This window comes from Dermacentor andersoni, chromosome 9, assembly GCF_023375885.2.
Source record: "Dermacentor andersoni chromosome 9, qqDerAnde1_hic_scaffold, whole genome shotgun sequence".
NCBI classification, from domain to species: Eukaryota; Metazoa; Arthropoda; class Arachnida; order Ixodida; family Ixodidae; genus Dermacentor; species Dermacentor andersoni.
The window spans coordinates 6,110,127-6,127,181 of record NC_092822.1 but is presented as its reverse complement, the minus strand read 5'-3'; the positions used below and the strand labels follow the sequence as shown (position 1 = coordinate 6,127,181).

Here is a 17,055-nt window from a genome sequence, read left to right as displayed (position 1 = left end):
TTCGCCAAATCGCCACTGAATTTTTTAACAATATAATGCGCGTCTGTGGCCAGTGAAGTACAAACAAAACAAGCTTCCGAAAGCCTGGTGAGCTTGTGAGTAAATGAGACTCATTAGACAGTGCATGCTTCCGAAGAATTCAAGATTGCATTCGAAAGCAAGCTCTTGTGTCCGTCCGTCCGTCTCTCCGTCCGTCCGTCCGTCCGTCCGTCCGTCTCTCCGTCCGTCCGTCCGTCTATCTATCTATCTATCTATCTATCTATCTATCTATCTATCTATCTATCTATCTATCTATCTATCTATCTATCTATCTATCTATCTATCTATCTATCTATCTATCTATCTATCTATCTATCTATCTATCTATCTATCTATCTATCTATCTATCTATCTATCTATCTATCTATCTATCTATCTATCTATCTATCTATCTATCTATCTATCTATCTATCTATCTATCTATCTATCTATCTATCTATCTATCTATCTATCTATCTATCTATCTATCTATCTATCTATCTATCTATCTATCTATCTATCTATCTATCTATCTATCTATCTATCTATCTCGTTGTGCTGCCTGTTCCAGCTACTGTGCGGCCGCACTGCGAGGCTCCCGGTGTACCTGATGTCGGGCCTGCTGGGCAGCCGGGGACCCGATTCCGAGCCCCTGCTGAAGTTCCCCGCCATGCCGGTGAATGACACGCTCCACTGCAAGAACGCCACGCTGCCGTCGTCTGAGCAGTTCTTCTAGTGAGTGTGCCAGCCGCTGCCCGATAAGAGGAGCTGTGTCGCCGGCCAGCCCACTTGGCAGCTCACGCGTATCATCGCCTATGTGAATCAGTGGTGACCATGAATAATAATAATAATAATAATAATAATAATAATAATGATCAAGTGTTTATTATAGTGCCCAACAACAGCTACGAAGCGTTCGTACTGACTCGTGCATTCGAAAAGTAAAACGCAAGACAATATGTACAGAGAAGAACAGCGTGGTAGACAAAATAACGTGAGACAGGGAAACAGAAAACGAGTTGTTGGCGTAAAAATGGCCAGGCTTAGCTTGGTTAAGCCAAGAATGCGTTGCATATTGCGCGCGTTGCATATTGCGCGGTCCATGACGTCACGCGCCGGCGCAGCGCCCCTAGCGGGAGGAGCGGGAGTCAGGTGGTGGCTGCGGCCGCGCGCGACCGCGCGAGTTGGGGCCCAGCTTTTCCTCCGGCTGTCGTGACGTCACATCACGTGGTTGAGCTAAAGGTCAATGGTGGCTGCCCGGCCGCGCCCAAGGGCTGAACTGAGTGATTGCAATATGCAACGCATAAAACTCTAGTGTAGGGGTATGAGCCACTATGATGGCTCATACCCCCAATGGTGGCTGCCCGGCCGCGCCCAAGGGCTGAACTGAGTGATTGCAATATGCAACGCATAAAAAGAGTTAATTACACGACATAATTATCTACATATATACAAAACACAGCGAATTAACTTTGGAAAACGTCACTGCAGGCCGAATATTATTACATGTTTATGGGAGTCGAGTCACAGGAAAATCTCAAGGCAAGGCTGTGCAGGAAACACGGAATGCTGCCTGGTATACTTTTGCCGCACAGAAATAATTGCACCCGATCAAGAAGCTTCGGACAATGTGTATTGCCATGGACCGCCTTACAGAGGAACAAGAGGTCTGATTTAATACGTCTTTATTTTAGAGGTGTGAGTTGCGGTATATTTGAGAGGGTTGGACTATGGTCACCGCAACAGCAAAAGCGGCGCTTGAAAATGGATATCAATTTATTATGAACACGTTCAATGAGGTCAGAATTACATTTGCACGATTCGCCCCAGTCCATAGAGGCATACTCTAGTAGTGAAGGGCACAGAGACTACAAGATACAAGATATACGATATTTCGTTTAATCGGTCCTGGACAATGCAGTATCCCGAAGAGTTTATGCAAATTGCACATGGTGTGTTTGCCACGTATGACTTAGTACCGTAGTTTTGGAAGCATTTAAGAGTAACTTATGGTCTCTGCACCAGTGTGAATGTGAAAAAATATCTTTTTGAAGGCTAATGCAATCGTGAACACTGTTGAAATTCTTAAATATATTGAAGTCGTCAGCATAACAAAAGGAATTAAGGGCGTTGAATTGCCAACGAAATGTCATTTATGAATAGTAGGAAGATAAGAAGGCCAGGAACAGATTCTTGAGGAACTCCGCTAGCCACCTCATAGATAACAGAACTCTGCCCATTACTGCCAACGAAGCACGATCTGTTGCTTAGGTAATTCGATACCAAGGCAGTGACTGAAGAAGGTATGTCCATCTGTGTGAGCTTTGTAAATGAGCTTATATCACAAAGTACATCAAATGCTTTATTTAGGTAAAAGTAAAGCGCGTCTTATTGGCCCGTATACAGCGTGCCACACTGGAAGCATGAGCCATAAACGTTACGAAGTTCGTTGTTGTGGAGCGGCCTGATACAGAGCCACGCTGTTTATGAAAACGTTCTTAGAGCCAACGGAAAGCAGGGAGTGCAATGCAGATTTGAACATTTCAGGTGCAGCGCAGTGAATAGACGTAGGCCGGTATTTAGTCAGTGAAAATGACAATGTTGGTTGTTCATTTCAAAGAAAGCCCGTACGTAGCGCTGGGTGTGCGCGTATATTCCCGATGCCTTCTCGTGTCCTCGTTCTCAGTGCCCGCTACAACACGCTCGGTATTCAGTGAGAGCACATTTAGCGCCAGATTTGTGTACGGTCAGTATACCCATGCTTCCGTCTAAGCGTTAGGAAACATACTAAGCTTTAAGCCCCAACCAGACGTACGCGCTTGTACGCGGCCGCACGCGCAGCGCCGCGTCTGAACGCGTACGGCGTCAGGCGCGGAGGCTGCACCGCATGTTGACGCGCGGCGGCATGGAGACCTAGCACCGGAAGCTGCCGCTCGCGTTACCCGCCCGACGCGCCTCACGTGACGACGGCGAACCAACGTGACTTCCGGAACGACTCTTCGCACGGCGTGCAGGCAAGCCCGGGCAAGCTGTGTGCGTTGTGATCGGAGTTCCGCGCGGGTTTTGGTATTTTATGATGGCAGCCGCTGAAGTCCTCAACCGTACCGTGTGCATTATTAACGAAATATTCATCGCCGAAGTTCGGGACCTGACACAGCGTGCAGAAAGCGTAAGGCACAGAGCACGCGGGCGATGCTATGCCGACGCTGCTGCAGGTTTCACCGAGTTGACAATACTGACAGTTGAGCTCACTGAACCACTAGGAGTCCTGCAATATCATTTTGTTTAAATATAAACATTTTAATTAAAGCTTATTGCGTGTTATTGCCATCTTTAGCACATTGCTTAATGTGACCGTTAAGCGTAGGCTGGGCTGCACTGAACCGCCGCGACGAAACACGCAGTAAGTCCTGCATCGTTTGGGTGCGCGTTCTCTTCCTCCACCGGGCGCGACGCGACGTCGAGTGAGCGCGGCGCGTGCAGACGCGTTCCAACGCGTACGTCTGGTTGGGGCTTTAGGGAACTGTTGAAGATGCTTGTGAAAACAGGCATAAGTTTGCTTCCGTAGGTCTTAAGCAGTGCGGGAGGGATACTGTAAGCGCCACAGGACAGGAAAGGTTTGACGAGCTTTATGTGCACTTCAAAACAAGGTCTTCATTGACTGAGGGCGTAAACCTAGTACAAGACTAAGAAGGAATTGTTATTATTATTTGTTTTGAGCACATATAAACATTTAACAGGAAAGGGAAAGCGAGCGGCAGGCTGGCAACTGCCCCCGTAAGGGGCACAACGCCTGCCTGTTCTTCAGAGAGGAGGAGACAGAAACACAGAAATAGAAGATAGGAAGCCTGAGAAGGAAGGTCACTTGAGAAAGAAGCATGCAGAAGAACGAAACAGGGGTGTTCTGCAGTGGCATCAGCAGTGCTCGAGACATCTCCATTTTCATCAACAAGGGATGCATATTCAGCGGTCTATTTAGAAGAGTGCAGGTAGCTCTAGAAATGGATTGAATTACGTCGTTCGATAAGGTCGTCGTAAGCTACAGCCTTGTAACCCACCGTTGCCTCCGAGATGGGAGGTGCGCCATGATGCGCAGCAGAAGCGGAGTCTCTCCTCCGCCTTCTGCCGCCCGCAACAAGACGGCGCCGCACCAACTCGCCATCCTTCTCGGCTGCTTTCCCTCGCATGCGATCTTATTGCACTTGGACTTTATACGGAAACTCACGGCGACACCGACGGCGGAAATTCTCCTGTAGTTTCCATAAAATTGCTATGCAATAAAATTTGCTGGGACAACGACAGCGCCCGAATTCAAGTTTCCGCTTATCTAGGCCTTTTCTGTGTGCACGATCTTGCAGTTTTATTACCGTTTTTAGTTCTGTAGAAAACCATTGAGTCACGTGTTCGACGAAAACTCGTCTGGCGAGGAAACATATTGGTGCCAAGAAAACGTGCACTCGCCAAGAAAAAGAAATAGAAAAGAAAAATATTATATATTCATATTATATTTTTCTTTCATTCTTGGCGAGTGCGCATTTTCTTGGCACCAAAACCATTGAGAGAATTTTGACGTTGACATACAACATACTGAAAAGGAATAAATAAATAAATAAAAGGAAAAAGGAAAGAAAGGCAATGAAAAAGACAAAAATGGAAAAATGAAAAAGAAAAGAAACGTGAAGAAAAAGCAAGAAAACAATAAAAGCACTAAGTGGAAGCCAACGTTTTCCCAAGTGGACTTGTCTTTTTCAAGGCGACCTAGGCTTTCTTCGGCACAGAATATATAGGTAGAATTCTCCTAAAGGGGTGAGGGGGTAAGGCGGGTGGGCAAGGCAACAAGCGAGGGTGTAGAATTGAAAAGAAAGGTGCTATTATAGATCGGCGAGAGAATGTACGGTAGCGCTGTTTGTCACCTGGCCCTGTGTTTTTTCGTGAAAGGGACCTTGACCATGAGGAGGGGGGGGGGGGGGAGGGGGAGGGATCATCTGCTGCGCTGGGGGTCAGTGAGCTATCGTCTCTCTAAAAGAGAAAAATAGAAGTGGCAGAAAATGGTGCACGGAAGATAAAAAACGAAATTTGCTAAAATAGATTCAATATTAAAATAAACGGAGCAAAGAAAAAAAGAGCACTAAGCAGCCCAATGAAAAATAATTAGGTGCTGTTGCCTATTGCTTGACATTAAGCATAGCAAATACATTCTAAAAGCTCTCTTTGAAACGTTTATGCCTGTTAGCTGCAATGTCATGGACTTATGGATGATGTACGATTCTCTGTATTTTCTTTCTCGTTCAGAACGGAAATTTGATTGTAAGATGTAGAGTTTAAGTTCATCAAAGTTATGACCTGGTTGGTTCAAATATTCGGCGATGGCTTTGGGAAGCTTCTTAGCTGTGTCTGCGCGATGTCCGATGTCAGCGGGTCGGGCCTTTAATTTAATGTTCATTGATTGTCCCCTTTCGCCGATTTATTGTTTCTTAGAAAGATTATATTGGCGAAACGGGACAATCGATTACATAATTTGTCCTTAATAATTAATCAACTTCTCAGACATTTCAATTAGTTGAAAAGTGGCAACGAGAAAATTGCAGAACGGGAAGAACTCCCGATACAGCTTTATGTTGCTCAATACGTGCTACACAAAAGTGCTTTGCCGTGCGTGAAGGAAGCCCGCGAACAGGCGCAAAGTGCCTCGAGCGGCCAGTCGCGCGGCAATTTTGCGTGTATTCGAAACACGGAAAGGTGAGGCACGTGGACATTACAAAGGCCGGCGCTTGTATTTCACGTTACCTTCTTTCACGACTAATCTCCACCAACCAGCTCAACTTACTGCGGTTCGTTTAGATTACTTGTTCTGCCCTCTCCAGTATTTTTTCTCTCACCATTAGTTGGGCAGATCTGTTGCTCTGCTCAGCGGGCTGCGAAACGAGCGATCTCGTGCCGCTCTCGCGCTGCTTGGTAAAAAGCGCGGCTGCCGTCCACCACGCAGCAAGCGTGTGCTGGCGTTGAGCCCGAGCGTCGGAGAGTTCGGCCACCTGCGGCCCGACCTGGTCTCCTACCTGGCCGCAGTGTGGCTCGCGACCTTCTTCCACGTGTGCGGAGCGGCCAAGTTTTTCGGAAAGGTGAGAGCGCGTCAACCAATGAGGCGACGCCGTACACATGCCGCGAATTTGAGTGCACGAGCGCTTTAACGCGACAGCGTTAAGACCCCCCCGCGTCGCAGAAAATCCGGTGTCGGACGTCGCTTCGTCAAAAAGAATGTCGAACCCAATTCCGAACCACGCGCAGCCAACCACTGTTCTACCGCCAAGGTTGCTCACAACACCTAGTCTCACATGCTTTGCGACTCGGAATTTCAGAGCGGCAGCCCACAACCAAATGTAATGAAACAAAAAACACCGACAGCGCATATCTCTTATGTTATGGTTATTCTCAGACTGGTATATAAAAAGCGCGAAACAATAACAGGAGATCGGCCCACGCAAGAGGCCGTGTTTCTACCAGAAAGCTCGCCTTCGTGCACAGCGTTCGCCGTCAGCGTTTCCCGGTGAACGTTACGGTTGCTGCAGTTGCCGGAAGCTTGAAAAGCAGTCAGGGGTCTTTGAATGCTATCGCGTTCCCCTCCTAAAGGCGAAGCTAAAACGTGCTCCAAACTTTTGTTTACATTTCACCCACATGGAAGCGTGTCCGGCCGCGTGTGGAACCGGCGACCTCGAGCGCGGCAGCAGAGAACGCCATAATCACCACGGCTAGTCGCGCACGTTTGCGGTGTCTGCGCAGCTTTTATTTGCGGCAGCTGAGCGCCGATGTCGCGCAGGCGTTGGCGGATCTTAGCGCCGTAGAGTTGGGGGCCCCGTGTCGCAGAACATCCGGCGTCGGCGTTCCGCGTCCACCGTCGACCGTCTTTCCACGAAAATTAAAATTCACTCCGAACCACGCACACGCAAGCACGAAGGCCGTCCGTGTAGCGCAGAGAGCTCATTGGCTTTCTCCAAGTAAAATGCGCCAGAAATGCCGTAAGGTACCATATACACACAGCTTAGAGGCATGATTGTATCGGACTGTAATTTGAATACAAGACAAAACATAATTTTGCTAGGAGGAAAGTCAAACATAAACCCGTTCACAAGAGTTTCTAAAAAATAATTAAAAAAAAAAACCTCAGTACCCTTTTATTGTGTGCAGAAGGATGACTAGAAAAGTTGTGTATGTGAGCCCCTTAATGGTGAACTGCACCTCCGCCGCTACCCTGCCCGGTTTTGCACTATCTTCGGGATCGGTTCACTTATGGGAAGTGCTTAACGCCTGCTTCACCTCCACCGCGAGTCGGCCCGGCATTGCACCAGCTTCGGGATCGGCCCACGTTTTGTGCTTACCACGCGAACAAAGACACGATTATTTCCTTGGACGGTAGCGGTATACAGCTTCGCTGTAAAATCATAGAGCGACGCGCCGAGCTTGGTTCCTTGCAAGCTTCGTTCCTTCAATCAAACTTGGTGCTGGGCCAGTTGGCGATGCGTTCCTTGCCTCCGCGCAGGAGCCCGCGTTTCGACGAGAAAGCTTGCATTCGTGCATGGCGTTCGCCGTGAGCGTTTGCCGGTAAACATTAAGGCTACATAAGCTGCAGTTGCCGGGAAGCATGAAGAGCAGTCAGGGGTCTTTGAATGATATCGCGTTCAAGCTTAAGCTTCCTCCAAATTTTTTTATTGCTGCAGAGTATACTCGGGGCTTTGTCTGCTAAATGACACCCTTGGTGTTGGACAAAGTCAAACACAAATGCATATCAACGCTAATGTTTCCTTGCATTATTATCTTTTAATTCGTTTGTTTGTTTTTTCTTGTTCTTGTAGTAACAGCGTGAGTTCTTTCTTCAAATCGCGGTGCTGGCACTTCGATGAAGGCCTTGTGAAAAAAGCACTACTGTTCGAACAACGACGTCAAGACCACATTGTCAACGTTTGCGGTGGATTCTTTCAGAAAGTCCTCACTAGCCCAGCTTTAGGCCCGGTACTTTTCGGGCAACCAATCAGGCGCGTTTGCTTGTAGAGTGAGCGTGGTGAGAGCGGCTCTCGATGTGCCGCTGAAAGATCGCGTCTCCAATGAAGCATAATCAGCACAGTCTTCAACCGAATCTAAAGCAGCAGCCCTCAACGACCTTCCGCACTGATAGGTGCAACTAGCCTTAACATTCCCCAAATTTTTACAAGAACTTTATTACGGCAATCTGCACAATGTGTATTTGACATGCTTTAAGCATTTCTTTCTGTGACATGTGCACGACGTCTTACTTGTGCACGCGCTCAACGACGCCGACACAAAACACAAACGAGCCAAAGAAAGGCAGAGGCAGCAGAACAATGTACAAGTGTGGAAAGAAAGAAATTGCGCATAAATCCCTGACGACGGTTGTCCATGTAAGCGAATAGCCCAAATTAACGACCAAACAGGAGAGAGAGTTTCCCTTGCCGACCATGGACGGACGACGGACAGAAAGCCATTCGCCTGAAAGACGTCGAGCACGTGTATGCGCTGCGGGGCTCATCGAGTTGGTTCCGTCTTCTGGAACGGCAACTTCACGAGGTGGCCTTGGCTATTCGGCCGTAATTATGGGGCTCAAGGTTTAGTGAGGGCTCTTGGATTTAAATGGCGTCCCGCTAATTTCAGCGCTTTTTGTGTCGATCTGATAGTCTGCATGCACCTTATTTGCAACCAGTTGTGTTTTGTGAGGTAAAGAGGTGTTGAGTTTTTATTGTGAAAACGCCGACCCGATTGCGACGCACGCCGTCGTGGAGGACTCCGTAATAATTCTAACCACCCGTGGTTCCTTGACGTGCGCCAAAATAATTCGAACGGGCGACGGTTGTTTTCTTCTCGCCCTCATCGCGGTCAGCAGTCGAGCCCGTGACCTCGAGCGTCACTGCGCACTACTGCGGGGCTACAGACGGCGGTCGGCTGTGTAATTAATTAATATAGATTGCGTGCAGTCTGTGTTTCATCGTTCATTTGCAGCACTTGCGCGCGCGTTGCCTTCTATAAGGATCACGCCTTCTCTCACTAGTTTGTCGAAACCATTATTTCGAGGCTGTCTGAAGCCGATTCCATTTGGAACTCAGCATGAAAGGCGCATAGGGATTTTAACGCGATAAAATTAAGGAACCGTTGTCAGATGGGAAGAGGACTTGGCACATTTGAAGGCGCCGCGTCCATGAGCGTTCGTGTCCACCCAGCATCATTCGATACATTCACCCCCCCCCCCTCCCCTCAACCCGGGTTGACTGGACGGGGGGCTTTGGTTCGGGCCAACGGTCTTTCCCGGACAAGGGGGCTGTTATGGTGCAGCAACACAAGAGTTACTGCACTCAACACAGCCATGTCGGTCTTACAGGACACAAGCCTAACTGCCCTGCTGACTGCCTTGACGCAAAAGAGGCCAAGGCATGCAACCATGGAGATCACCAAAGCCGTCCGCGGAGCAGCGCGACCACCCAAGGGTGCGCCACCACCGGTTCCAGCTCTGGGTTCCACTGAACAAAACAAAACCCCGTAGATCGACTGGCACACACGGCCGAGTCGAGCGACCTTAGGAGCATGCATCATAGCTTAATGGATAGCTTTCCACCTGACTCAACAAAAATCACTGCAGGACGGGCCCACACTTCGAGAAACTTCTTCCCGCCCAAGCGGTGCCGCTCCCGGGTGAGATGGAACCAGACCTCCTTCCGTGCTTTCGCAAGCACTTCGTGGAGGCCCGGTGCCCGACCCCCGAAAACTGCATCGCGGCGTGCCAACCAAACTTGGTAGGAGCACTCGGCGAGGAGAAGCACGAACTGGTTGACCGCCTGATTAGGCAAAGGGTGCAAAAATCGAACTGTCTGATAAGAAACGCCTGGCCGATTAAAAAGACTAGCAATCCTACGGAGAAGAGCTACAGGAAGCAAACACTGCGCAAAGGCATGAACCGAGTCCTCACGAGCGCCACAGAACGGGCACACTCCACTAGCCGGGACGGCTGTGAAGGGCCTGTAGCCCAACGGCAGGCACCCTCGCGCCAGGCGATACATGAACGTGGCTCGCCTGGCGTCGAGGAAACTGGCCGTGATGAGCTTCCAGTTTGGCCTGTGAATGGGCAGGTCATACATTTGGCAATGCGGGGGGAGGCCTGGGGTGAGGATGTCTACTAATTCTTGGAGTGGAGTTGAAACTACGTCGATGTCAGGGCGAACCGTGCGGAGGCTTACCAGAGAGTTGGCAGCCGCCGCCTAGATAGTGGACGGGGCACCTGAGCGAGGAACAAAGTGGGAAAATGTGCTCTGCGAAAACAAGCGGAGTCGGGTGCTAAGGAAAAACGAGGTAAAGCTTCAGCTTCGAGTCACGAGCATATCCGAGTTAAGAGCGACCTGGGCCCATCTGACGTGTAGTGCAGTAGCCACGATGCCCAGGTCGGGAATTCCGAGTCTTCCCTTCTCCCTGGGCAACTTTTCACGGGAAGACCATGAACGAGCCCGTGTAGCAGACAACTTGGGTTTCGCGTTGGACATGGATTCGGCAAAATAATTTTCCAACCACACATGTACATGCCCTCCATATGACGCAACAAATTTACTGAACGAATTGAATTTCTCAAGCTAAAATACGTGAAAAAATCGCAAACTACGACTTACACACAACTTACAGACACTATAGCCTTCGGACTGTAATTTGACTATACGAGAAAACATAATTCTGTTACGCAAAAACTCAAAGGAACGCCTTTTCCCGCGTTTCTAGAATTCACAGACCGGCCGCGGCGTCCGCCATTTGCGCTCCCCGGCGCGCGGGTGTCTTGGGGTCCACAAAGCGGCGCGCCCGGTTCCTTACAATTCCTCCAGCTAGTACTCACCTCCGCCGCATCGAAAGTACGGAAACGGCAAACAACGGAGGCGTACAAAAACTAAGTTCACAATAGGGGTTCAGAAACTTTGGTTATGGGAATTCATCGTCGGTTTTTTCCCTTACTTCTTTGTCTTTTTTTTTACATTGGTACGACATTAGGCAATGGAATAACTAGAGCTTGGCAATGCAACACACCGGCCCGCTCCAAAGGGGACGCTCATAATATCAATCTATCCATTCGTCGTGGCCCATGCAAGAGGCAGCGCCTCTACCACAAAGCCTATGCACAAAGGCCGGCTTCGTGCATATATCGTTCGTGGCTAGCGTTTCCCGGTAAACATTACGGTTACATACGCTCCAGTAGCCAGGAAGCGTGAGAAGCAGTTAGGGATCTTTGAATGCTATCGCGTTTCACTCTGAAAGGCGAAGCTTAAGCGTCTTCTAAATTTTGGGTGAAGCTGCGCAAGCTTGGAACAAAGATTATGCAGATCCCCGACACTGCGTGGATCAGTGTAAGTGAAGCTTTCAGTAGCGTTTGCGTTAACTGACGGCGTTGATGACTAATGTTCAGGTAATTACCGAGCGCTGCAGTACGAGGGTTTTCCTTGCATGCGCCTCCGCTGTTAGTCGACGCAACACACACCAAACACAAAGCGAGACGTGTTTGCTTGAGGCGTTGTTGTTTTGAGGGGCCTTGTTCATAACCTACGAGGAAAGTAAGCACTGTCATTGCCTCACACGGCGCATTGCATCGGGAGAGCAGTGGTAAATTTAAAAAAGAAGACGCAATCTGATTATTAAGCATGCCGTAGTCGGGGACTCTGGATAGATTTTGACCACGTCGGGTTCCTTAACGAGCAACTAAATCTAAGTGCACGAGTGTTTTTGCATTTCGCCCCCATCTAAATGCGGTCGCTGCAGTCGGGGTCGAACCCGCGGCCTCAAGCAACGTCGTAGCCACTAATATACCGCGTCGAGTACTGAAATGCTGATTTTCTAGGCGGCCGTTGGCGTATATGGTGTCGTCATGGTCCTGCGGTGCTCCTATGCGGCTTTGCGTCTGCTTAGACGAAGCTAATTTTTTCAGAAATTGCAGGAACGTGACGTACCGTACCTTATACTTACATTAACTGTTGCCACGTGTAGCCATGACGCATGCTTATTCTGACGTCGCACATGCCCTTGCCGTGTGGGCGAGCTGCCATGAGCGAAGAGTCGTAAAGCTGCTCGCTCGTTTCACGACTGCGTCGGTGGCTCCACTGGGCATCCGGCTCTAATCGCAAATGCAATGCATTTGCAGCGAGAGGGCATTGTAGCGACACCCAAGGCGCTTCAGAGGGCATTGTGGCTATGCTACCCCGAAAGGAGGCATGTTCCTTTGACAACTCCAATCTCTTCTCCCGCACTCCTGCCGTGCGCTCTCAACCACTTCTTGACACGGCGTGCAAGACAGCGACAGTAGCAGCAGCAGCAGCATGACAACGTCGAAGGAAGGGGCAAAACAAAGCTCCGCTTTAAAACGACTTTCCCAAACACGAATGATATTTGCAGCAGCCGCATGTGAGGCGAGAGTCGGTGCCTGTCTGTGTTCTCATCATTCGTGTCTGTGAACGTCTATTTTTCCAAGTGAGCTGCTTTACCAAAATCATGTATCTCCAAGCAGTCCCTCAGTATCTAGTGAGTAAGGCGTCTACCTACAGAAATAGACTTTTTTCGACAGAATGACAAGACGAGATACGTCCACACAGGACTACAGAGAGTCTGTAGGTTGTATGCATTCTCTTTTACAAGGGCATAAGAGTGTTGCGCAGTCCGCGTGGAACGAAGCAGCTTTCACACTCTGCCGTTGCGGCCCAGGTCTCGCTTGCCGTGGTTCCATTCTGCTACGGTTGCACCCTGATGGTGATGACAAGGCTGTTGCTGCTCGACAACGCCGTCCAGGGCCTCCGGTACCTGTTCTCCTTCGAGTGGGAGAGCTTCGCTAACCTCGCAGTCAGTACAAACTCCAGCGAGTGCTGCTCTTTTTATGATTACTACAAAACCGGGGATACACTAAAAGAAAGCACACAGCTGGGTCACTACTTTCAAGAGTGTATTTTCCTATCCGATATTACCGGTTTTCTTAGTTTCTTTGACTCCACAAACGCTATTACGTTTTGTGTGTTTGAACTCCAGAAGAAAAATACGGCAAATCAGTTCTGCGGAATCCTGCAAAGTGGAGAAAGTGGGATGAAAAAAGAAAATTGCCATCCACCCAAATGTATAGCACCAACCTACAAAGGAAACGGCTTTCTCAGAAGAACAGCTCCGCAGTTGAGGCTCGTCCTGGTCCGGGAAACTTTGCGCCCTTCCGCACAGTCGACATGCTAATATTCTACGTCCCGGTGCATCGATATCTCGATCAATCCGCCCTCGCGCTCGGATCTCCTAGCCTGCTGATTAGCCTGGCTGGTAGAACGACCAATTCGGAAAGGCGTTGGTCCCGTGTTCAAATCCCGGACTAGGACAAGCCCCTTGTCCCGTCATTGTTCTTTCCCAGTGTGCTGTCTCTGTTGGCGCTTCATCATTTGAAAGACCAGGCCGAAATTTTCCTCACCTGTCAAGCTTTCTTTCCGAGAAACTCGTATGCCTTTGCTTTGTAGCTTCGTGCTATACATTCAAGTAGATGACAATTTCCCTTCCACCTGAAGGTGAACTTACAACGCATCCCATTGGCAGAACGAGAAGCGGAGGCAAAGAGCAGCAGCGCAGCAAGGCTGCTTGCTCACCCATAGAAATGTTCCATGCGCCCCGAGAGCAGGAGCGAGGACGAAAGTATATCACGCGACCAGATTGTTTACCTTATCGCGGTGATATTCCCGTGAACGTAGCTTCTCAGCCGCCGTTCCTGGTGCACTCTGAATCAAAACGATGGAAACACGACCAAAATAAAAGGATATGAGATATTGCGACACGTGAATTCCTTTCCGCTTTTCGCGTGGTGGCAGCTCTCGGCGTCGCCAAACTGCTCCTGTTCGCCCATTGGAGCGCAGCCCTCGTGAGCGAGCACCTTGAGGAGTACTCCTGTTCGCCCAACCGAATGTCTCGCTGGTCCCGAGAGACCTCCTCGCGGGAGTGCATAGCGGCGGTGCGCTCCGCGTTAGCCGTGCGCGCTATAGCACAAGCTCACCATATGATGATCATACAGAACCGCTATTTACTAAACTTGGCTTGCAGGAAATTGACTCACTGTACAGCCATACTTTGTGGAAACGCTATAAGTTGGGAAAGCGCAAAATACAACCTTTCTGGAGCAGCTGTCGAGCCCAACAAAAAGCCCTACCAATTACAGAACGCGCCATCAGACATGGCACATCCCTCACATGCGAACTAACAAAGTTACTGAAATGTTACAATACAGACTGCTATCGCTTTTGAACTCTTTGTGTCCACATTAATTTATTACTATTCGCCAATTCATTATAAATTTGTTTTTTGTCGGCATGTATTATTATTTAATTCTGGCCTATGAATACTATGCAATCATGCTGTATCACATGCAATTTTTTTCTATTAAATGAGCGTTGTTGTGAATATATTTTCACATTGATAGAAATTGTATAACGCCTCTGCGCCGAAGAAAGAAGGCATCTGTACTATGCCTATATTAATTACTCCTGCAACCACTAATTTCTTTTTTTTTCTCTGTCTTCTTAGGGGGCACATGCCTTCGTAAAGCAAATTGTTGAGGCTTCTTGCCCCTCACGTCGCATGATGTATACACGTGATGTCAAATAGACTGGCACCACCTCTCGGCCTGCGTCTCGTGTGTGCCGCAGTGGCTCACTAAGCATGCCGCAATTGTTCGGCTGACAAAGAACGACTGCGACGCGGCTTATTGCCTTCTGCTTATTTTACGACTGGACTAAGTAAGCGGAAAGTCCGAGGAACTGAAAAGAGTGGTCAATACACCGTGTTGGAGGCACCGCGAGAGGCTACGGATATTTTTTTACGAACTGCGGTGCTTCTTTGAGATCCTATAGTAACGGCAGATAAATGAAGAAAAGCAGAAAATACAAAATTATAGAAAAGCACCGGCTACTAGAACGCCAAGAAATTATGCGCCCATGATTCACCAAGATCTTGGACATAATTCCCGAAAGCTTGAGCAAGAAAATGTCGCCGTACTCTTCTTAGCTCACCAGAATGTGTCCAAGGTGAATGATGATAAATATGACGACTGGTGGGGGACCGGTGCATTATTAGGTAGAATGTATGCACCTGATCCTTACTGCCATTTAATTATTAGCCCTATGAACATGTTGAACGTTTTTGTTGAGTGGAAACCTCGCCATGACATTTCGTACGCGTTCGAGTTGATGGATGAAAACGTGCTATGACGTTGCAGGTCACCTCCAATCATTATGATTTCTGAGGCGAGTTTGCGTTCAGTGACACACGTTCAATTATTGTTACGACCACCTCTTAAAGCAAGAGGGCGTCACGTTTCACCATTTCGTCCCGCGCTGGTAGTGAGGAACAAGTTACTCCTAAATCACTTGCCGTATTTTGCTGCGATCTCAAAAAAGCGGAATATTTTTCTAGCCGCATAGTGGATTGACTTAGAACGACAGAAAGCTGAGCTAGTTGGTAAGGATTCATAATGCAAAAAAAGAGGTGAGGCGTGCAGACAGGACACAAGAGTAGAGAAGTTGACAACACGAACGCCGACTATCAACTGAAGGGAGCACTGAGGCGAAAAAAGAAAGAAGACACGAAACTCATCTGCGCAAGCTCAGGAATGGTATCACCACGTGTCAGTCGGGTACATGTGCCGGTCTACGTGAGAGCCTTAACGTTATCTCTGCCTTAACAGTTATCTCTCACGTAGACCGGCACATGTACCCGACTGACACGTGGTGATATCATTCCTGAGCTTGCGCAGATGAGTATTGTGTCTTCTTTTTTTTTCGCCTCAGTGCTCCCTTCAGTTGATAGTCGGCGTTCGTGTTGTCCACTTCTCTACTCTTGTGTCCTGTCTGCACGCCTCACCTCTTTTTTTGCATTATAATGAAATGACTTTCTGTAAACGTCTTACAGATCTGGCACCAGGCAGCTCAGCATAGTGTGTTTAACCTGGGCACCTGGTTTGGACCCCTACACTACCTGTCCAGCCGTAATGACTTCTACTTAGACACACGCTTGTAAGTCTCACTCTGCGCATCTCTTCTTACTTCTTGCAACGGCTAAATTCCACTACTCGAATTTGGGAGAAAAAAAAACACAGTTCTCCGTGGATAGGGCAAGTTCGTTACGCTGACTTGGCACTAATTCGAGGTTCTATTACGATAGTATCAGAGGTACATCAAATGAATAAATGAGACAACAAATCTTACGCGTATTCGGCACTGGTTCTAGCCATAGCGGCACAAGGAAGCACTCAAATCCAACCAGCGATATTCGCAAGTTGTTCGAGCAAGGCACGCTGTTCAAGAGCAGGATCCTCTGTAGCCGACTCAACCTCAGACACCCTTTCTACTGTATCTGTGTTTCTGTCATCGTTCGCTTGGTGGCCGTAGACTCAGCGCGCGTTACGAGATAGCAACCGGCACGTTGCATATAAACGGTAGGTTGGGGGAAGCGTAGCAACAATGCGTGTAACCTACATTGTAAAGCTCGTTGTTGTGAAGCATTGCTTAAAGGAGTACTGACAAAAATTTTCGATCTTGTTTTTTTTTTCCGCTGCAATAAGTAGCCAACAACCCAGTAATCCCGGCACGAAACATCATTTGCTTCAGAGTGCAACAAGTAATTATTTGGAGTCTTGGTTGTAGCGACCAGTCCAAGTTTCAGTTTCAGAGAGTAACAAGATGGGCCAAAGAAAGAATGTAAACACAGCTGGGCACGTGATCGCACAAAAGTGTGACGTACGCACGAGAGCGTGCTAGCCGGCGCGCGAGCTTGTTTTGCGATGTCCTCGTCATCATCGTCCTCCTCGCTATCGTCCTCCTCGCTTTCGTCCTCCAGTGGCGAAGACTTCTTGCAGACGGGAGTCGCCACCGTGTTAGACTTGGCCAACCACTTTTGATTGGGTCGACTACAAAGCAGCGGCTCAGAAAGTGCTGCCAGCGACAGCTATTGATATGCGCAGGCACTGCTGCAAGTAGTGCGAAGGGCTTCAATCAGGAC

General features: G+C 48.7%; 1 protein-coding gene across 1 annotated transcript in view; it reads left to right on the top strand.

The window, feature by feature from the left end:
* The first annotated feature begins 628 nt into the window (after window positions 1-628).
* Window positions 629-17,055, top strand: part of LOC126527449 (sodium- and chloride-dependent glycine transporter 1-like) — a 52,276-nt gene continuing 35,849 nt past the window's right edge. The window contains exons 1-4 of the mRNA XM_050175283.2: window positions 629-753; window positions 6,005-6,137; window positions 12,745-12,879; window positions 15,967-16,070. Coding sequence (XP_050031240.2) covers window positions 629-753; window positions 6,005-6,137; window positions 12,745-12,879; window positions 15,967-16,070 — 497 coding nt within the window. The remainder of the gene's footprint in view (window positions 754-6,004; window positions 6,138-12,744; window positions 12,880-15,966; window positions 16,071-17,055) is intronic.